Source organism: Trachurus japonicus, chromosome 22 (assembly GCF_045865225.1).
Source record: "Trachurus japonicus isolate A0001 chromosome 22, Traja_1.0".
Lineage (NCBI taxonomy): Eukaryota > Metazoa > Chordata > Actinopteri > Carangiformes > Carangidae > Trachurus > Trachurus japonicus.
The window spans coordinates 11,912,150-11,933,733 of record NC_140928.1 but is presented as its reverse complement, the minus strand read 5'-3'; the positions used below and the strand labels follow the sequence as shown (position 1 = coordinate 11,933,733).

Sequence of the window (21,584 nt, the reverse complement as noted above, 5' to 3'; positions counted from 1 at the left end):
AGCGTATAACTGGAGGAGAGTGGGTGAGTTGTTTTCATCTCTTTTCAACCAGGCAAAGCTAACAGATGTTTGATGCCTCGTATGGGACCCTCTTTGTACTGTTGATTACGTTTAAGCTCTACCTGAAGAGACCAAATGCCATCGTTTTTGTAGAGGATTTGGAATAACACAAAGAATTTCTGTACATATTTTCTCTTTTACTAACTTGCGTGTCATTTTATTTTGCTGCCTCTGTCCCATATAGTCCTTACATGCACATCTCACCAGCAGCCATATTCTCACTTTTTTTTTTTTTTCATTTGTGCTGCATTTTCTTTTGTCTCTCAACCAAGTAATCTTCACCATTTCAGCCTGCCTGACCTGATTTTGGATTTAAAATTCTTGTCTGCCACTTGCTTGTCTCTGGTGTTGTACTTTTGGGTTCATTTCTGTCATCATTCAGTGCACAAAAAAGCATATTTTTCCCAAACAACTGTTGTAGTTTGACCATGAGGATACCATTGATGGGTGGAGTGATTTTGGAGTTATTATAACAGTGAAGTTATTTGCAATAAAAAATCACCAAAATTATTTTTTTTTAAAGTACATTTTTCCAAAACAACTGTTGTAGTATGACCATGAGGAGACTCTTGATGTGTGTAGTGATTTTGGAGTCATTATACTGTATAACAGTGAAGTTATAGATTTTTTAAATACAGACCATAACAACATGGAGGCAGTGTGGTTTTTGGGACAGAAGATGGTGGTAATGTGCCTAGCTGGTTGCCACCCACCAAAAAAAGAAAAAAACGGGAAGAAGAGGAATGGAGGCAGTGAGTGAAATACTGGGTTCTGTTTACAAGGCGCCCTCAAATTGCCAAGAAACTACAGGGTTTTACATCCTGTTAGCATGAGAAAAACTATCTGCCCTGGAGGTAAGTCTGACACCCTTTCTGCAAAGTGCAACCAATTTGTATATCCTGGGGTGCCCTGCAATGAAAAGGTTATTTTATTTTTCATTGATGCTGAAACCCGCCTCTGGGCAGTAGGTACCTTGTTGTAAGGTTCCCCACAACCAGCATGAAACAGTAAACCATGCACGTCACAAATGCATGGGCTCAGATTAAGGTCAATAAGATTTTGATTAATATGAATGACTGTCATTATCACAGCATCCCCACCCTGCATCCACTGCTTTAGCCCCCAAATGGCTATAAATAGGATTTGAGCTGCAGTTCATTCATTATTTTACTCAGTAGCCTATCTACATGGCTTCATTGCTGAAGAAGTTGCATTTGTGTTTGACTCTCATCAGACAGTTTTGATGCACATTCTTTATTCACACATTGCTCCCAGTCCCCACAAAACGTCGACGTCGACACTGTATGTACTTACAGACAATTATAATGTGAAAGCTTCTCAGTGTTCATTTCAGCAGTGACTCTTTTTTCATCTAGCCCCCCTCCTCCCTTGCCTCTATTTTCCCACAAAGTTTTGCTTCCTGTCTTCATGAATATCATGAATGAAACAACATACAGTACATACAGAATTCTATACATGCGGGACACATACATATAGTTACAATTCACTTGGCTAATGTGGGGTTCAGGTAATTGTTGGCCATGAAGATAGATCTAGTTCAACTTTTGGATTTCCAATGATTCATTTTATAGGTTTGTGGGGGAAAATTGTTGATTTGGGTCGGACAACATACTATGTGGAAATTTAAATTCCATCGATTCTATTTGAGAAAGTGATTTTTAAAAAAAGGGCAAATTGATTGCACAAAATGAAACTAATTTACATTATTCTCTAAGATAATACAACTTAATGATAACAGATAACCAGTGCATTTACTAGCCTATAATTACAAAATAAATATCTGACAATTTAGAGGTATTGAATGAAAATAACATTTCTTGTATTTGGAGGCAGTGTTTCATGGAGAGAAAAACGATGAATGGTGTCTTCTGGATCTCATGCTTTGGTCTAGAGGAGACTGTTGGCCACATTCACATTCGTGTTTAAATAGTCATTTCTTACACATTCATTTTGAACATCCAGACTACACACTGGTCTGGATATGTTAATGTAATCTATTATATTAAAAATTACCAATTACTTTCTTCCTTTTTAATATATAGATAAACTGGGTCTAAACATGAAATTAGGTACAAATTACAGAGCTATAGGTTAGTTGTGTTGAAACCGTTATATATTTCCAGATGAAATTATTTGGCTCTATTTAAACCCAAGTTAATACTCATTATTAATAATTTATGTATCTTACAAGAATTTGACAGAACTAATAATTAATTGGAAATGTATCAATTGAACCATGACGTGAGAATTTATGAGTAAATCATGGACAGGTAAAATAAATTAGTAATTCAGTGGTGTTATTGGTGATTTACAGTTTCACCTGGATTACTTTGGCTATAATTATTTATAGCATTTGTTTGTTTCTTTTTTGAAAATTTGAGGCTTTCAAACACCCACTGTGAATAAACCTTGGTGTAATGCAGTGCAAAATTTGTCTACAATATAATTATGTACGATCATATTCACAATCAATTTACATCATTACATTTAATGTTTTCCCTTTGAGTTGGATAACAAGTCACCACATAAGTCTGAAAAAGCATTTGCTGTCCAGTGCCAGATTAGCATGAATATAAGCACTTGTAACGGATTACAATTACAGTACCACTGTCAATAAAACGATTGCTGTAATGCTGTTAAATTTAATCTGGCGCTCTAATCCCCTCTGACTGATTTGTTTTTGCACACTCCGATTCAGCAATCTAACACGATTATAACGCCAGACATGTCAGCGATAGCTCTGCAGCCACACCCATAATGATTCATTATTTTTTAAAGCGGGTACAACACACAGCACAAAACTTACCTCATGTCTGACCACAGTGCTCACAACAAACATCTGGCCACACACTGTGAACTTAAGTCAGTGAATGAAATACAAGGCTGTGATGAACGGACATTTGCACCATCTTGTCATTTTGGAACATCTGAAGATGTTTGGTTCACTAAATGACAGTGAGTCCCCCTCATGTGGGACTGGTAAATGTAGCATTAAAAGAAGCTAAATGGACCCAAACACAAACTGCAGCACAGGCTGCTGTCACTTTACTTTTTGCCTGTAACCCCACGTGTGCATACTATTTGGACTAATCTACAACATCAGCTTTCATGTGGCTTTACATGTTTGCGGCCTGACATGCTTCTCTTGCAGCCAGTGTGATTTCCTCTCCTGTTTGGCACAGGGTCATTGGTTGAAATAAATCATGCAGTACCCCACACAGGGATGTGTGCTCTCCACGGATGAAGAGAAGTAAGGGCTCTTTGATGCAAAAGAAGCCCACTAACAAGTGAAAACCAAGAGGGGATGGAGTTAATGCCCCATTTAATTACCCATTTGGTCATTTTCGTGCAGTAAGGGGCACCAGGTTTCCTTTTCTCCATTGAATTTCTGTTTCTAACTCTTTCTTTAATTCTGTAACTCTACACCTGCGAAACATTCTGTTCCTCACACACACACACACATTTCCACCCCTAAGGTCCTATTCACCCTCCAGCTTTGCATCTCACACACATGTCTTAAAACTCTATCTTGCAGGCAGGGAAGGTCTCGTCCTGCATGGCGACAGTGCTGTTGGATCCCAGGACGGTGATGCCCATCTCCCTCTGTCTGTCCAGGGTCTGCTGGTACCACTCCTGCATTGACGCCGACTCAAAGGTAGGGATCACTGTCACCTGGAGATACAGAGGAAGCAAGAGATCAATAAGGAGTTACTCACATTTCACCTCATGTCAGAAAAGGATTTAGATTTGCAATTTCTGCAAAATATCCTGAATATATTGGAGTTTGTTGAGCTCGGAGCCAATTTCCCTGGTTGAGTTACATGCATCAGTAAACCCATACCATGCAAAAGAAGAAGAAGAAGAAGCCACTAATGTTAATGGCAGTGAATGCACACTCAGCCCAGTTATGCATCCTTGTGGAGGTCACACATGATCAGAGATGGAATTGTTAAGTCAAACTAGAGTCAAGCACAAGCATAGATAATAACATTATTTGCTACTGCATTGCAGCATTTCCTGGAACAGAGCCATTTTAACATTACGGGTTCCATGTGTGCTTTTGCTGCAACTTTTCAGCTTCTGCAGGAAACGTGATATAATATAAATTTGAGTATTGCTGATACATATTTCTGGCCATTAACACAGAACTTGATTTTCTCCCCCCAGCTCACTTTTCCAATGCGCCATATGATATTTGCTGTATTGTGCATTAATGTGTGTGTTTACCTGCATAGTGTCAGGCCAGGACATCTTTGCATCCAACAGAGCATCCAGCGTTTGCCTCATGAGCTCCTCCCTCTCTGGGCTGTCGCCGCTGATGATGTAGCAGGATGAGCGAACAGACCTGAAGAAGTCCACGCTGACGGTCATGGAGGAGGCTCCAGAGGGGATGTAGGCCAGGTCCACGTACATGCTGACTTCACCAGCAGAGGTAGACTTGGAGCCTGTGACAGAGGGGAGAACAGGAAGAGTCAGTGAACACACCCAGGTCTACCGTTACTATTGGAGAGCAGCAAAAAAAAAGAAAAGACGATGAACATTTGTACCGGTGTTGGGTGAGGACTTTGCTGGTGCTGAACGGCTGCTGGAGGAAGGCGTGCGGGTGGAGGAAACGTTCCCTTTTGTGACTCCACTTTGGCTCACTTTGCTTTTTCCTGAGCCTAATTTTTGGGAGCCCTCAATAACCTGGTAACACGGAGTAAAAAAAAAAAAAACATTATAGCAATTATAGGTCTCACACAGGATATTATGCTAATCAAAATGACTCAAAAATATGAAAATTATTTTAAAAAATGATGATAATAAAAATCATGTAAGTGCTCAAAATAGATATTTGAGCATGTGGATGATTTTTTAATGTAAAGCATGCATAATGTACGAGCATGGATGTATGTGCATGTTTTTTAAATGAATGCACAGATGGTATGTCCTCTTTTACATGAGCTGTTTGTAGTGGGGAAAAGTACTGAAATGCAAACATTTATTCTAAGACGTGAATTAAAGAGTGCTTCTTTCTTCAATCAAAACATCATTGTTAATCCTTAAATCTCTCTTTTCACATTCACTTTATGGCTGGAAATAGAAAGATCCATTGACCCACCCATTAAGCATGTCAATTAACCTGTACTCTACCTTATACTATCTATCTGGTCTGGAAGCAGTGAAGTGATACCATCTTATTTTTTAACTGTGTGTCAGAAATGAATGAGTCCACTTCCCAAAATATCAAACTTTTCCTTTTTATCGCTTTGCACTGACCACTTGATGAAAATTCTGTTATGCTACAATTCGTCTTGATTGTAGCAACAGTAGAGTTATTTATAATCCAACAAATTTAGCCTCATACACTCCATTAACATAGACGTCATTTTCTTCTATGCTAATAAGACAAACTCACCCCAGATGTTTTTTTCCCCCGCATGATGCTGGTTTTAGCTCTCTTGCCGTTGGCATCGGAGTCAGACTGAGGAACGGGCATGGAGGCGTCAGGGTGTGGGGGCAGAGGCGGACTGTCCCTGAGAGGCACTGGGAGAGGGTCAGGGGGCAGAGCCTGACTGGCGCAGAGGTCGTGGGGGGAATTGGTGGGCTCACTGCATGACTCATCCTCATCTGAGTCCAGAGCTCCATCTGCTGTGGTGGACGGGCAGTCCTCTGTAATAACGGGGGCATTTGACTCACTGGGTGACGTGTCTTTAGGGTTGTTATTGTTGTTGCCGTGATGATGTGGAGCAAAGGCTCCTCTGGGAGATTCGCTGGCTCCCGAGCCTGAGTCAGCGGGTTTGAAATGCTTGAACTCGCAAGGAGAAACCAGACAGAGATCCACATCATGAGGTGACGCCTCAAAATGAAGAGTGTTAGGAGCTGGAGGTCGCCCCATCTCTGAACTCTGACCTAAAGACCTGGGAGGCTTCTTCATCGGTAAAGACATCCCCACAAAATGACATCCATTGGAGTGGGAGAGGTGAACACTGTCATCTCCCTCTCTCTGGCTCACACTGGTTGGTCCTTGCTCGAAGGACATGGACAGTGATTCGTCTACTTCTGTGGACTGAGGTGAGCTCACCTCTGCTGGCATGGAGTGTGTAGTGGTGGTGGTGGCCACAGAGGGAGAGGGGTCCGACGATACTTCTTTGAATGTACCCAAAGAAAGGAAACTGAGATGCTTCTCCCTGGGATTCGTGTGGCTGTCTGCTGTGTTTTTGCCCTGGCTTAGCTGCCCCTCACTTTGTCTGGATGAGCCACTCAGCTGGGCGACATCAGTGGACTCCACGTTGGCCATCTCGGCCTGTAACCTACTGAGAGTGGCCCTGTTGCACCACACGTCATCTGGGGAAAGACAGTAAGGAGTGTGGCCCGCACTGTTGGGCCTTGTGTCGGGGGAGGCCGGCTCCACGGTCCTCTCGTCAGGGCTCCCAGGGGCCTGGTTCTCTGGAGAGGATCTGGAGGGAGGGCTGTGTCTCAGAGCTCCGTCTAGCAGAGTGTACTCCGTCGGGGTCAAGTCCAGCTGGGCTGTGTCGTCATTCTTTGGCGTCTTGTTCAAGGGAGATGGGAATCCGACAACTTTTACTTTTTTGATTGAATTTCCAGGCTGGTCTTCAAACCCTTTGTCAACGCCAGCTTTCTCTCCACTTGCAGCCTTATCTTGCGCTTCATTACCACCACTCTCTCCTCCCATTATCCCTGTACCACCTGCTGCTTCCTCCCCTGGTCCTTCTGCAGATTCATTACTTGTCTCTTTACTCAGATCTCCAAGGCTCTTTTCATTTCCTGACTCAGTGCTTTTCTGCTCTCCTTCATCTCTAGTTTCCTCTCGTTCACTTTCCTCCCGCAGCCTGAGGAAATCAGCTGTCATATCCTCAGGGGTGGACGTTTTGGAGCCGCCGGGTTTCTCTTCAAGCTCTTTCTCTGGTTTTTGATTCTGCTGATCTGTAGCAGGGCACTCTGGCTCTGAGTTTTCTAACACAGTCCCGGTATCAGCTTTTGCTGAGTTCTTATTTGACAACTCAGAGTTTACCTGTGCCTTCTTGACATCATTTGCTTCTTTTCCTGATGGTTTTCTTGTTTTCTTTGTCCCTGTTTTAGAGTCATTTTTTGCTTCTTTTTTGAGTTTAGTTTTATTGTCATTTTTTGGTTTAGAGGAGATGCCATCCTTTTTCACCTGATCATTCTTTATAATATTGCTCTCCTCCTTTTTCGCATCCTTACCAACTCCTTTCTTTGAAGCATTCTTCTCTGACGATGCTGCTTTTTGCTTCACACCCACCTCTTTGTTTTTGGTTTTATCATCATCTCTTGCTACCCCTCCATTTGATCCTTTTCCCCTTTCCTTCATTGATGCCTCCTCTTTCATTCCTCTTTCTTTTCCATATTTGGATGCTATTTCCTTCCCTAGTGACCTTCCACTATCCAGGCTCTCTGTCCTCTTGGCCTTTCTGTCTTCCCCCAGCTTCTCCAGGTCACCGGTTGTCACTGTGGGTTTTTGGAGGAAGGACAGACCCTTCAGCTTCTCGAGCCCCTGCAGCACCTTCGCCTGTGGGGCTACGCCTGGGAACAGCACCCTGACCACCTTCTCTTGAGGGCACGCTGGATGCCACACAAGCAGGGCAGACACTGAGGCCAGGGCAGTGAGAGGGAGAGTCTGGGATTTGGATGCTGATGACGTTGCATCAGGCCAGTTTTGCATGAGAGCCTGGTACTCCTGGCTGTTTTTGCTGGGATTGAGGATGTATAAATCCAGTTGTCCCACTCCCATCTTCTGGAACAGGGTTATTGGCTCAATGGGGACCCCCTGCGGTCGAAACAATGGCTGTGGTCTGATGTCCAACTTCTTCAACAAATGTAGGGTTAGAGCCGCCTGGTTTGTGCTCTTCAGTACATTGTCCACACCTGACAGGAAAGAATGACAACTGTAAGCCTGCTTAACAACACTTACTCAAATTACTTTGTGTTTTACATTTAGAAATCTAGTGGGTCTTTACTTTGACAATTATTGCCAAATGTCAAAAGGCTAATGAGTTAAAGGTAGGTTTTCACCACCTTAGGAGCTCATGCAATACTGTATGATTATTTTAGCACATGTATGTGATTAACAAGTCTGTATTTCCTCTTTAATTACACTTTATTACTGTAAATTGGGTTTAAATGCATCACTCACAAGGCTGTTGCTCCGCTTGCAACCTGCTGGGGGCGTTGAAGAACACAACTCCAAGCTCCGGGGAGATTAACCTCTTTGACAAATCATCTGCTCAAATAAAAGAATATAAAGACAGAAACATGCAAACAATGAGATGATTTAACATGAAATTGAGAGAGAGGACTGTACAAGAAACATCCAATCAACATTTCTTCACCACATTCAGGATAATAAATAACATTGTTTTGTTTTTAACCTTTGACATCAGAGCTCAGCTCCAGCTCTGCCACCTTCCTCTCCAGAAAGGCGTTGACCCCTGGCAGGTTCTCTGTCCCGATGTGGGTCAACAAAACTGCGTCAACGCGGTCAAGGTGGCGCACCAGCTTCCAGAAACAGGCCTGAGTGTCCGAGCCGCCGTCCACCAGCACCGTGAAGCCATTTACAGCGAAGAAGGCACAGTCGCCACGGCCGGCGGGGAACACGTAGCAGCAGGGACGCGACAGCTTGAGGAAGCCGACGGTGGTGGGAGGAGGCAGCAGGTCAAACATAGATGGAGGGCAAAGGGTACCAGAGACGAGGGAGTTGAATTCCCCCAGGGCCTCCATTGCGGGCAGCACCTCTGGGGGATTGATGTGAAGCGTGAAAGGACCTTGTAGGGGCTGGTTCCCCAAGAGGGTCTTCCTCCACTCGCCGATGTTGGGACAGCTGAGGGTCAGGCTGAGCTTGCAGGAGGAAGCAGAGCTGTTGTGGTCTATGAACTGAAGAGACAGAGACAATATCCAATCACTCATATTGCATTAGACATGTATTTAGTATTAAAATGTATGTGTTGGTCGATAAGAGATGCGGTAGTTCAGTAATACTGTTACTACATATATTATTCACTATTATTTAATAAGCATGTTTAATGGATCCTTTTTTAACTGTTAGGTCATGTGTTGCTGGGAGCAGATATTTGTGATCTTATTAAGCAAAAGACTTAATAACAATATATAATGTTTACAATCAGGAAGGGATAAGTCAATACCTGCTCTGTTAGTATTTGTTTCAGTTGCTGTGGTGAGAACAAGCCTCTGTGAAACAGCAGGTCTCCACTCTCCTCCACGCTCTGGCCAGCCAAGATCAACAGCTTATGAGCCGACTCCCTCGAGAGCAGAGCAAATACCTGAGCAGGTCAGAGAGACGGTAAGATGTGTTTCTAATATGACTTTACACATTCTTATAATCACGAGTCAAAGAACGGCAATAGAGCAAGACAGAAAAATATAGAAAAGAACCTAAACATAATTTACAAGCAGAAATACAAACAAGTAGAGTGAAATGTGAGTATTTTCTGCTTTTGTTTTACATCAAATTAACTGGAGTGTTATTGAGGTTTGGGGTCAAACAAAAAAAACAATTTGTGGCTTTGTAATTGTCTTTTAGATCAAAACATTTTACTGTTAAGAACAACAGTTGAAGAAATTAATTAGTGTCAATGAAGATGATATATTATGTAAGTAAAAATCATGCAAAAGTACTTCAGTAAAGTTGTATGACACTTTTCACATCACATGTAAAGCATGACACATTGATAACACATTTATGTTTGAACTGCATTAGAATAGAAAGTACAAGAAAGTGGACATGGTTGTGCAAACAGGGTAATGTTCCCTGATTTGTTTTAGTTCTCATTTGGGAAAATTACATCATTTACTTTTCTAATTTAAGATATTGGTCAAAATTATAATAATTGCACAACAGCATCATTGTACCACATGTTTAATTTGGCAACTCTCTCCAGAGAAGGGAAGAGGATTTATCTCCTCACCTCTGAATGAACCTGCTCCTGAGACGGACTGACCAGCACCTGAGTGTCCAACACTTTGGTGCTGTGGCGCAGACACTTCTGCCCTGAGGAGACGGAGAGAAAAACACTGATTGGAAACAAGCAGAGGGAGTTAGGGAGCTGAAGCTGACAGGTCCGAGCGCTGAGCTAGAGGCCATGAGCAAAGTGAGGGGGAGGGGTCTCAAGGAAGACGAAGAGAAAGTAAAGTGGGATAACTGGGCGTGTGATTGACTCGCACTGACTGAAAAAAGCGGAAGGAAGAAGAGTGGAACAGCTGAGTCAGAGGGACTGACTGTCTGAGGAAGAGATGCCAAGTTTACTCAGTCTGCAGTGAATCTCCAGTCTGAGGGGAACTGGAGGCGAACACAGCCAACTGGAAAATAGTGACCCCAATTGAACAAAAGTTTCTTTGTCTTTGTTTCATGTTGGAAACAAAAACGACAAGAAGCACTGAATAACACATCTCACATTTTTATGCTTCACAGTTTGGGCTCACACAAGTTAGAATGTGAAATGTCTTTGTAATTGAGAATTTAGATATGTAACTTGACATTTTGTGAAATACAGTTAGCCTACTTGTTTTGTTGCTACATGATGAGAAGCACATGCCACTCACTCTCATATCTGTGCATGTAGGCTATGAATATACAGTGAGAGGATGGTTAGCTTAGCATAGCACAAAATCTGGACTGACCGCAGCACAATCAACCAAGCTCATTAAAAACATTATCTTGTTTGTTTAACCCTGTCCAAAATCTAAAATGTACAAATCTACATTTACTGCCTTTAGAGGTGCTGATTGGAGGCTTTTATTACCTGACCAGAAGCAGGTCTGTTTCCCTGTGTTTTCACTGCTTATGCTATGCTAAGCTAAGCTAAAATCTACCACATTTACTGTAATAGTGTTGATTTCCTAATTTAACTCTTAGCAAGAAAGCAGAAAAAAGTGAATTCACCAAAATGTCAGACTCAACCCATATTCGCCTCCATTTTACAAAACCCTGACACCAAACTTCACATCTTATTCAGTAGACCACATATAGTAAAGTTAACCTTCTTGGCTGTCCTCAGAGAGCGAGATGTGTTTGTTCCCGTCTGTGTTTGTCACCTTACTCCAGAGTTCAGCTGCAGCGTGACTGCCCGGCTCTGATGTTTGTCTGCCTTTTCACTGCTTTCCCTGTTTGCCCTTGGCGCTGCACGGGAACTAAAAGGCTGCAACACATCCAGACCGAGAGGGAGGGAGGTGGCACAGCTTGGATGCTGTTCTCTATTGTTTTCTGTCCTGAGGTCCCACCCATGCTGAACAATCATGCGACTTCTCCTCTACTTTCCTTCCTTCCTTCCTCATTGACCCCAGACACAGCAAGTTGGTATGTTACCACAGAGATGGGGCTTTCTGTGAGGTCAGAAAGTTTGGGGGATCAAACTGACAGAAAAAAAACAATCTTACCTGCACCCTTGAATGACGCCGTGTGATGGGACAAGAACTCTTGGAGGAAGAGGTTCAGGTTACAGGATTTTAAGTCAACGTCCCATGACCGAACACCTGGAGACACAGGAGGCATTTGGTCACATGGTGCAATGTTTGGTTTTACTCATAACAGTTCAAATATTCACAAAACAAAAGTTTGGATATGTACCTTAATCATTGCAGATATTTTTTGCAAGTGGACCATTTTACTAAAATGCCACATGTATCCACCCAGTTCTCCCCTTTCTGTTTCCTTTAATGAAAACTTTTTACATTTGTGTCTAAAACGTGATAGGCTATATTACTAGTATTGTGCAGCATTTGCCAAAACCTTTTTCAAATGTTGTCCTGCACACAGTGGAAGGATTAAAATCCAGTTTAATTATATCTCTGTATATTTTGACTGTGCTACTGTATATAATATTACATACCTATCCCGGTTTCTATGTCTACCCATACCTTTATTGGGAGCTTGATAAAAGAAAACCTATAGGCTACATAGGTTAAATTTTTAAAGGTAGTCCTCATTAACATGTATGATATATAAGATAAGATAAGATGTACTTTATTGTCCCATTCAGGAAAAAAAAGTCTTAGGCATTAATTGCAAGGTGCATAGCTACATTACATTATGACAAAACAGGACTGATGACAACAAACAGTAGGCTATAATAAGAGAGGAAAAGAACATAACTATCAAAAACAGACAATAGTCTCCAAATTTAGGCTAGTGGTTTTAAAATTTTACATATACTATTTGAGAATTCATTGTCTTTGACATTGAAAGCACTAGGCTGCTAAAATGTGAAGCATTAAAATACACTGGGACAAAGCCGAGAACACAACCATCTTTCTTATAAGTTCATCAGACTGTGATGTAATGCTGGTTAGCCAGTGCTGATGATAATTATCTACATGTCTCTCAGTATCTGCTCTTATGTTTCCGTTTCTTCTCCAGCTATCTGTATGGCCTAGACCTTTTTTACATAAATTATGCACTCAAATGTCCCGTCCTGATAGCTGCATGTTTATGGCTGTGAAGCACAAGACTGTAATGCGTTATTAAGCTGCCTACTGTACCACAGTCTCTCCATAGTTACACTGCTGCACATAAACACACATCGCCTACAAGTGGCTATGTGTTGACTGAATATCCGCCCTGCATCATTTCCCCCTAAAGCTTTTCCTTACATAACGACATAACTGAGGCGAAAGATAAAACCACCCGCTCCAGACTGCTTTTTAATTATAACGTGTCCGGAGGGATGAGGTGATGATGCTGATGGTGGAGCATCGCCAGATGACGCATCCTCGGTCAGTAGGGTGGATAAAATTACATAAACACCGCAATAGGGTCAGTGTAACAACATCCTCGATCCGCGATGATTTATGCGACCAGAACTTGCAGGCATCTCTCTTTTTTCTTTTTTTCCCCTCCTATCCCAATTCATCCCATAGAGAAAAAGCAAAAATGGCATAGACTAGACAAGGCTGCGTGATGGGCGGCTGGAAATAAACGCATAGCCTACCTCGTTCAATCTCCCTGCTGATGTGTCCGGGCTGCTGCTTGAGGTGCGCGGTCCCTCCGATGATGATGAGGAGGGAGTACTTGTGGGGGCAGAAGTCGAGGTTTGTGGTCGCAGCGCGCTTCGCCTCCTCCTGGACCTCCCTCTCCGGCACCCGGCTGGACGCCATGTTGGAAACTTGCGCTTGGATGTGATGTCATTGAAAGAGAAAAAACGCACTGACAGCGCCTTTCAGTACCGAGAGGCGACAGCTGATGTGCTGGAATGCAGCTGTGCATTAGTGAATGTGTAGGAAGAAGCTGAATTATTGATTACACTTAGAAAGGAGTCGATATATGTTTCTTTATTGATGTCCCTCAGGCCTATAAGTGATTTAAAGAGGAGCCTCATTAATTTAATCAAAAACAATGTAGAATACCAACAAGTGAAATGGGGAAATTATTAAATCTTGATATAAACACAAAATTAAAATATAGCCTTACTGCGCAAAATCAACGTTTTATTAATTTTACACAAAATTTGCATTGGCTAACACACACAAAGACACAAATAGTCTCTTGAATTCAAAATGTATTTTATTGACATCATCATCTTACAAATGTTTTCAGAAACAATTGACTTTCTTTATCCGTAAACAGAAACAACAACAAACAAAAAATAGGAAAATCCCACACAGATAATAACTTCCCCTGATTGTTAACAAAACAAAGAGAGGCGCACGCAGACCACTGAACCTATACAATACATACATTCAACATATTGTGACATATTCCAGTCCGAGTCTATAAAAGAAAAACGTCCTTCATTAATTCACATTACACAGTATTTTTTTTTTCATGAGAATGACCACATCAGCTCTCCCTGCCTATCTCAGGGGATTAGTCACTCCAAACCCACGAACTCTCTCCATGTAGCCTACCTTTGTTTTTTACATCATCATTATTATTTTTATTTCACAAACATTTAAGAACATAAAAGTTACAGGCGGTTCCTCTGGGACAGCTGCACAGCGTGCCAATACGCGCGCCTTTACGCACGGCGCATGGCTCCCCGGCGTCACACTGGAAAGATAGAAAAAGAAAAGATCAAAAAAAGTAATGTGTATGTATTTCAGATCCAAGATGGGTCAAAGAAAGTATGGGTTGATTTCTTTAACAAATAACACAAATTCCTTGTCCTGGATGAGCCTCAGATTAGATCTCTGGAAACTGGCATGTATTTCTACAGGCTGCTACTACTAAGAAAATTATAGAATAAGAATAAGAAATGTAACCCACTCGCAGTGTTGAAAACGAGAACACTTTTTGAAGTTAATAATGGTGTTTACTTACCGAAGGCACCCAGCCATGCTTTTTCTCCAAGGGCATCTCTTTGCTCCTCAGCTTCTCCAGAACTTCTTGCAACGCGTCAATCTGCACAGGAAAAATGCTTTTAAATAGAAATAATGTCTTGACTAACAGGTGTCCATTGTTGGGGGGGGGATCATTAGACTGGAATCTAAAGCTCAACTACTATATTTTATCCTTTAAAATCTTAATTGGCTGTGCTATATTTTATTTTATTTAAAAAAAAAAATTTGTATCTGTTTCCAAACAATAGTTAACATCTCTTCTAAAACCTCTCACCAGGTCTTTCTCTTGTTGGTTTTTCAGTGGGAAATCCAATGCGCGCGTCTCCAGCGAGGAGTCCTCTGCGCGAGCGAGCCACAGGTAGGCGCAGCAGCAGGTGGCCGCGAGGAGGAGAGTCCGTCCGCTGACCATGGTGCTGAAACACAAACAGGAGGAGTTCTTCTCTTCGGGCGAGTGGATGTCTAAGGAGGGGTTTGAGGTCTCCTGCACAGAGAAGCCCACATCTTTATAGCTGCTGTTGACATCAGGAGCCTCTGAAATATTCATGAAAAATTTGGCCTCGGTGACACCTCTCAGCACCTTTGTATCTTTAACAGGAAAAGGACCAGATGAGATCAGGGATGGTTAAGGTGAATTTGCATTTTCCAAAACATATTTGACAAGGTAATCTTTATCTTCTGGGGCAAGACTCTGATCTATTCCAGTTGTGCCATGATCCTATGAAAAACAATAAATATGACGGGCAAAAGCTGCAAAATATAGGCTACCCTATTTTAATCTTTATCTGCAGCCTTTTGTGTACAAGTTCAGCCAAGTTCAACATATGTAAGTGACTCAGTGGTGAGTCATTTGATGTGTCAGAGAGAATCAGAGAACTCGCCACAAACAAAGCAACAAAGCAATGAAACATGCAGTCTTAAACTAAACCTGAATCTCTGAAATACATCTTGAGGACTGTAGCTTAATGGAAACAGATTTTGCTGCCTGCCCAGTGCCCATACATCTTCTTATGTCACCTCTGTTCAATAAAGCTGAAATCAGACCTCATGTTAACCCACGCTGACACCAATCTGTAATCAGGATCCAATTTCCTTTTGTTGAAATAACCTTAACCAACCCCAGAGGGATGCGCATGTGGGGCTGGCAAGCTCATGTTTACACACCAACCAGGGACCCCACACAGTTCTCATTATTCCTGAGAGAGGCAGATCCACCACCATCATCAAACATACATCAATATAACAGATATGCAGCTTTTACAATATTCTGAAATTGAAATTTGTGTTTGTTTTTGTGTGACTGATATCACATTGTCATAACTGATGATCTCATTGGGACTTCATTACAGCAGTATAGCCGGCCAATCACTCATTTGCTCTTTCAGAGATGTGACAGAAAGAGACAACAAGCTGAGTGAGTCAATAGGAAATAATCAATTAGTTGAACCATTATGATCTGGATATTTCATTCATGATGGATGTAACATGGGTTTAGTACAGTCTTAGACATAAGATCTGATGTTGTCAATTCTTAGAAAGTAAAGTGTCAATTTCTATTATTCTGTTGGTTGAGTGAAGAACTCATTAATTGTGTCCATCACCAAAGGCCTTCATCTAATCATCTATTTAGAGAAAGAAGAGAAGAGATGAGGGAAAATTATATCGGGAAATGAAAATTCTGTATTGAATTGTATTAAAACCTGCAAAAAGAAATATGCTACACATAAAAATAGTATAAGCATAGTAGGCTATACCGGTTGAATAATTTACCCATCTTTCCTCACAGAATATTTTTTATTGAGTGTTTTATAACCGAATTGTTTCCTGATTCTATGTTTGTTCTTAGATCCTCGGGATTTTTTAAAAATATATATATAAAATGGTCAAATTATGGTTTTGGTTACATTTGTGCTGTTTTCGTTCCTCCAACTCGGGCGGAACTGTATCTATGGGGCGGAACGGCGCATTTGAATTTACGTTGAAGGTCGGAAGCTAAAGAGGGGACACCCGGAAGTTTACGTACAGTCCACCAGTCGACGACTATCTTCACCAATTTCCTCTGTCGTTTTCTTCGTTTAGTTGGGTTTCCAGCAAAATCAACAATGTCCGAAAGAAAAGTATTAAATGTAAGTAAACGACGTTTCTTGTTTTTCAAAGTTTAATTGAACTAGACGCTGCGTATGAGATGAAACCAAGCATGCTAATGTTAGCTTTGAAGCTAAGTGTGCTAGTTGAATAATCCTCAAAGCATTAAGTGTTTGTTTCAAAGCCAGCCTACAAATCAAACCACATGAATCATCAGTTCTGATTATTATGATCTAATGTGTCACTGTCTCATTTTTTGTGTTTTGTTTTCCTACAGAAATACTACCCTCCGGATTTCGATCCGTCTAAAATCCCAAAGCTCAAACTCCCCAAAGATCGACAGTATGTTGTCAGATTGATGGCTCCGTTCAATATGAGGTATGCCGGGCTCATCCAACTGTGTCTCTTTGTGTGTTGCGTTCAGCTTTAGGTCTCTTCTACCTTTATGAATGAATCCCGTGACTGTACAGTAATCAGAATTGCCTCTGTGTTGTTTGCAGGTGTAAAACATGTGGCGAGTACATCTACAAGGGAAAGAAGTTCAATGCTCGTAAAGAGACTGTTCAGAATGAGTTGTACATGGGGCTGCCCATTTTCCGTTTCTACATCAAATGCACCCGGTGTCTTGCTGAGATTACGTTTAAGGTGAGTGTATTTCCTTTACACAGACAAAACAACCAGTTTTAAGGTCAATATGGGAACAGCGTGTGTCGTAGTTTCTAGAGGAGAAATCTCAGAATTGTGTAAACCAGGGGTGTTTTTGTTCAGGAGCCTCAAACAGCACAATTTGATCTCAAGTGGGCTGGACCTGCAAAATAATAGAACGATAACCTATATTAAATGAAAATAACTTTGAATTTTCCCCTTGTTTTAGTACATTATTGAGATATTTACAGTTAATGAACTATCTTTTTGCAAAACAGATATTTCTTGATAGAAAATATGTGCAATTTCAACAATATTATGCCTCTGTCTTTTATGTAATCTTCACACTTGGCAAATTCATCCTGAGGGCTGGATTGGACCCGCTGCCGGGCCGGTTTTGGTCTGTAAACAATAATTTCTTGCATTTTCACATCTCATGCTGTGATCACAGACTGATCCAGAGAACACAGACTACGCAATGGAGCACGGCGCAACACGAAACTTCCAGGCAGAGAAGCTGATTGAGGAGGAGGAAAAGAGAGTCCAGCAGGAGAGAGAAGATGAAGAACTGAACAACCCTATGAAGGTCAGTGTGTAATAATTATCAACTCCTGTTATATTGAAGGGAGAAGTGTCGTCCACATATTGATCATAATGTATTAAATGGTTTCCCAATCGTCTGCCAGGTGTTGGAGAACCGCACAAAGGACTCCAAGATGGAGATGGAGGTCTTGGAGAACCTGCAGGAGCTGAAGGAGCTGAACCAGAGGCAGGCGCAGGTGGACTTTGAGGGAATGATCGACCAGTACAGAGAGTTGGAGAGGAGAGACAAGGAACGGGAGAAGGAAGAGGATGAGCGAGAAACAAAGTGAGTGTGCAGTGAAGCATATGTAACACTGTATTGCACGATTTAGTGAAAAACAGTATTTTTACCCAAAAGGAAGACGCATTTACTTCATGTCTGAAACTGTTTCACAGGGAGATGTTGGATCGTGCCCTCGTGAAGAGGCTAAGAGACTCTGATTCTGACTCAGAGGAAGAGGAGGAGAGCAGCAGCAGCAGCTCGCAGTCAAACAAGCCCAGCGCAAATAAACCAACAGACATCCTCACCACTGACAAACCCACAGAGACACAGGTAGGTGGAACAACTCACATTTCACATTAAATCAAATTAATTGAAACTGATCCAAATACTGATCCAAATACTGATCTCAATGTATCCACTAATATTTGTGAAGGTCTGTTGTACTTAAATGCTAGTGTTTGTTGTTGGTTTCCTAAATTAAATATTTCTGATTGTATAGAAACTTTAAACAAGTCTATAAAAGACTTAAAGCTTCAGTTGGTAACAATTATTCAGTCATATTTGCTGGAACTGTCACTATATTCTGATGGTCAGACATTAAATGAGTAATTTAGGACAAAATCCAACTCCTCTGGCTCCACCTACAGCCTGTAATCGTATTTGCCAAAATCCACCGCGCCCGACGATTCTCAACCAGTCAGGTAGAGGGAGCAGGAGGAGCAGCCAATCGCCGCTCCTACACGTCGTGCTATGGATACGGTACATCTTTTTTTTTCTTTTTTTTTTTTCTCTGTGGGTGCGTTTATGGCTACTTTGTGTGTGTCTGTGTGTGTGGGGGGCGCTTGGCAGAGGTTCATAAAGGGACCTGACGGAGTATTGTCTTGAAATTTCCGACCAAGTCGCGGAGTTTACTTTCACTTTCGTCAACTTACCAACTGGAGCTTTAATGAATAATATTTTCCCTGATAATTCACCATTCATTGCTACTTTCAACCATGTATTGAACCATGGAACAAAGGACGGTGAGAGCAGGAGATTATAGATGATCTTGTGGTGTTTTTTTTTTAGGGAGCCGCAGCAGGAAGTGTGAAAAGGGCCAAGGTGGAGAGCTGGGACCGGAGTGTGGGGACACTGGGCGGTGGAGGAGCGCTAGGGTCCCTGGTGGTGCGAAAGAAACCAACAGCAGCTGTCAACAAACCAACAACAGCTTTCAACAAACCAACAGCAGCTGCCAGCAAACCCAGCACAGTGACGGTCATTCGTGCTGCCACTTCAAAAACAGGTAACACATCTTGATGATACATACTTGTGGCTTCACTGAGGTTTTCCTTGGTCCATCAAGTTAAACAAAAGAAAGCATCAGTAGGCCAACAACTTGCCTTTGGAAAGGCTAATCCATTCAATTCTTGACAAAATAAAAAGGCATAAAGGTCGAACACGAACTCAAAACCACCGCCACCCTGCAATGCAACCCCTGAAATGGCTGCAACACATCTGTTATCATACCGTTTAAAAAATTGTGGATGCTATTAATCATTACTCTACTACCATATTTTATTTGGTTTATTGGTGTTTCAATAAGAACAGACGTGTGTTTCTGTGTTAACAGTGTCTAGCTGTAAGAATAAACAACTATCTTTTGCTGCTTGTTTACATCCTTAATTAAAACTGTGATTGTGAGTTATGGTGTGATTTAGAAGGCACTGACATTGTGCATCTTGTTCCACAGATTCAAAGGCATCAGACACGGCTGACTCTGCCAAAGCTTCAAAGCCAACTCCCACACAAAATGGGTCATCGTCTCTCAGCCTGCTGGGGGCCTATTCAGACAGTGACAGCAATGACAGCGACTGAGGGGAAGATGACTTTGAGGATTTTGTAATCCTCGACAGAAATGAAAATGTGTAGCTTGTGAGTCTTACCCCATGAAAACCTTTCTGGAAAGAAAAGACAAGTCACTTTGTTTGTGGACAATTGCTAAGAAGAATTGTATTGTGTGCTGTCCAGATCCCGTGAAACTAAAATAATCTTCCATAGCAGTCCCACTGGTTCATGGACCTGGTATTTTTTAACCCAGAAAAAAATTTATTGTTTGAATTTTTGTGAGACAAACTCTCTCTATTTTAGTGTTTATTAAAAGCGATTTAACACATTGTTTTTGAAATATGGCATCTTTCAACACAACTCTGTTATTGTGAAATTATGTTACGTTATTCAGGTCCAGCACTGTCATGTTTATCTATATTTTATGTGAAATGTTCCTAATCATTACAGAGGTGAGTATTACCATATATTCAAATCAAGTCAATTTCACTTAATGGATCACATTTTATTTCAATTTATACACAGTGACCTACCCATATTTTTAAATAAGATGAGATTTTTCTAAATAGAAACAGCAGGTGATGGAAAATCTCTAAGATCCACTGCTTTACCTCTTCAGAAAATTGGTTGAACTAAGGAGCTTTTGATCATGTTGCATCAGATTTGCATTGGAAAGACAACACTGTCACAGTTTTCACATGTTCCTCGTTGTACGTGAATGCATCAATATTCAAATCCCAAATATTTCGACGTGTTGAGTCAGAATGTGGTATTTTTACACTGGAAAATAAGTATTTCCTGCTTTAACCACAAGATGCCGCTAAAGCCTTAATGGTACCAGACCTGGTGGAAAAAACAGTATCCAGCAGCAGCGCAGGGCACGATTATGATACTGTACAAATAATGGCATTGTTCACATAACTATGATACAAAAGGCTGTGGCGTGTGTGGATTTGGAAGCTGCTGAGAGGTTTACCTCAAATCCACTGGAGCTTTAATGTCGACCCACGAAAAAGAGTTTACCACTCCCCTTTAATGCTGCGTTCGAGACAACTCGGAACTTGGATATGTCTGAATTACTTGAATGGAAAAAAAGTGCAGTCAACGCCACCTTATGTCGGAGCTGCCACTCGGGAAAGTTTTTTTTTAATCAACAAAGAAAAAAAACTGATAAATATATATGCTAAAATGGAGAAAAGAAAAAAAATCAGTAGAAGACCACAATATTTTCCACAAGACCGGATGTCTTGAAAGCTTTCTTGTTTTTACATTCAGAGTCATAAAAAGTTACACATCCAGTCTTATGGGTGTGCAATTTCCCCAACAGACACAGCAATTTTATTACATTATTAACTTCCTTATTGCTACATTCAGCATTTAAGAATAAGACCATATTTTTACTATCAAACCTTTATGAGATTCCCAAGTCAATAAAGACATTTCAGTTTAAAAAGTTAGTAGAATAGGGACATCCATAAAACAATTGAGAGAAGGACTCCAACTCCATATCTTTTTGCAGAAGGTAGGCTACCTACATAAAGAGGACGCATCAGGTCTAAATCTGTTAATGAATTCATTACAGGGATAATATCTATGTAAGATAATTTAAATATGTATTTCTTTAATTTTTTACAGATACATTATGAGTCCAAACATTGTTACGGATGTCAGGAAACATGACTCTCCAACGATGAAGTGAGTTTTGGATAGTTTTCAACTGGGAAAATCCGAGTTCCGAGTTGTCTTGAACGCAGCATAAGCCAGTCGCCGTGCCAGGCAACAGCAGCCGCCAGCCAGCCAGCCAGCAGCCCGTGTTGTGTCGGAGGAGACGGTCTGC

General features: G+C 41.4%; 3 protein-coding genes across 6 annotated transcripts; 1 reads left to right on the top strand and 2 right to left on the bottom strand.

Moving 5' to 3' along the window:
• Nucleotides 1-1,303: 1,303 nt before the first annotated feature.
• LOC146963603 (microtubule-associated protein 1S-like) lies at nt 1,304-13,325 on the bottom strand. 4 transcript variants are annotated; one of them, XM_085766997.1, is made up of 10 exons: nt 13,044-13,325; nt 11,500-11,589; nt 10,026-10,108; nt 9,243-9,380; nt 8,472-8,973; nt 8,237-8,323; nt 5,480-7,968; nt 4,629-4,767; nt 4,309-4,526; nt 1,304-3,753 (listed from the first exon to the last, which is right to left on the bottom strand). In XM_085766997.1, the coding sequence occupies exons 1-10, from the start codon at nt 13,207-13,209 to the stop codon at nt 3,598-3,600; spliced, it is 4,068 nt and encodes a 1,355-aa protein (XP_085623123.1). In that variant the 5' UTR covers nt 13,210-13,325; the 3' UTR covers nt 1,304-3,597. The 4 variants fall into 4 exon arrangements, with proteins under 4 accessions (XP_085623123.1, XP_085623122.1, XP_085623125.1 ...); XM_085766996.1 differs by having other exon boundaries at nt 11,494-11,589; nt 13,044-13,304; XM_085766999.1 differs by lacking the exons at nt 11,500-11,589; nt 13,044-13,325 and adding an exon at nt 11,157-11,250.
• A 635-nt stretch (nt 13,326-13,960) lies between these two features.
• Nucleotides 13,961-14,886, bottom strand: LOC146963602 (cocaine- and amphetamine-regulated transcript protein-like). The gene is made up of 3 exons (XM_085767187.1): nt 14,666-14,886; nt 14,372-14,452; nt 13,961-14,101 (listed from the first exon to the last, which is right to left on the bottom strand). The coding sequence occupies exons 1-3, from the start codon at nt 14,798-14,800 to the stop codon at nt 13,994-13,996; spliced, it is 324 nt and encodes a 107-aa protein (XP_085623313.1). The 5' UTR covers nt 14,801-14,886; the 3' UTR covers nt 13,961-13,993.
• Nucleotides 14,887-16,337: 1,451 nt separating this feature from the next.
• Nucleotides 16,338-20,075, top strand: yju2 (YJU2 splicing factor homolog). The gene is made up of 8 exons (XM_085767545.1): nt 16,338-16,514; nt 16,751-16,851; nt 16,974-17,118; nt 17,570-17,704; nt 17,805-17,986; nt 18,097-18,253; nt 18,992-19,205; nt 19,653-20,075. Exons 1-8 carry the CDS (start codon nt 16,491-16,493, stop codon nt 19,775-19,777), a joined length of 1,083 nt encoding a protein of 360 aa, XP_085623671.1. The 5' UTR covers nt 16,338-16,490; the 3' UTR covers nt 19,778-20,075.
• The last annotated feature ends 1,509 nt before the right edge of the window (nt 20,076-21,584 follow it).

Bases quoted from the DNA above. Each gene is read 5' to 3' on its own strand.
- LOC146963603 (XM_085766996.1), bottom strand. From the start codon at position 13,209: ATGGCGTCCAGCCGGGTGCCGGAGAGGGAGGTCCAGGAGGAGGCGAAG. The intron at 8,974-9,242 runs GTATTGACTTAT...CTGTCTCTTCAG, and splicing joins AACAAATACTAACAGAGCAG to TTCATAGACCACAACAGCTC. The intron at 7,969-8,236 runs GTGAGTGATGCA...CTTTCCTGTCAG, and splicing joins GCAAGCGGAGCAACAGCCTT to GTGTGGACAATGTACTGAAG.
- LOC146963602 (XM_085767187.1), bottom strand. From the start codon at position 14,800: ATGGTCAGCGGACGGACTCTCCTCCTCGCGGCCACCTGCTGCTGCGCC. The intron at 14,453-14,665 runs GTGAGAGGTTTT...TTTCCTGTGCAG, and splicing joins ACCAACAAGAGAAAGACCTG to ATTGACGCGTTGCAAGAAGT. The intron at 14,102-14,371 runs GTAAGTAAACAC...CTATCTTTCCAG, and splicing joins AGCATGGCTGGGTGCCTTCG to TGTGACGCCGGGGAGCCATG.
- yju2 (XM_085767545.1), top strand. From the start codon at position 16,491: ATGTCCGAAAGAAAAGTATTAAAT. The intron at 18,254-18,991 runs GTAGGTGGAACA...TTTTTTTTTTAG, and splicing joins ACAAACCCACAGAGACACAG to GGAGCCGCAGCAGGAAGTGT. The intron at 19,206-19,652 runs GTAACACATCTT...CTTGTTCCACAG, and splicing joins TGCTGCCACTTCAAAAACAG to ATTCAAAGGCATCAGACACG.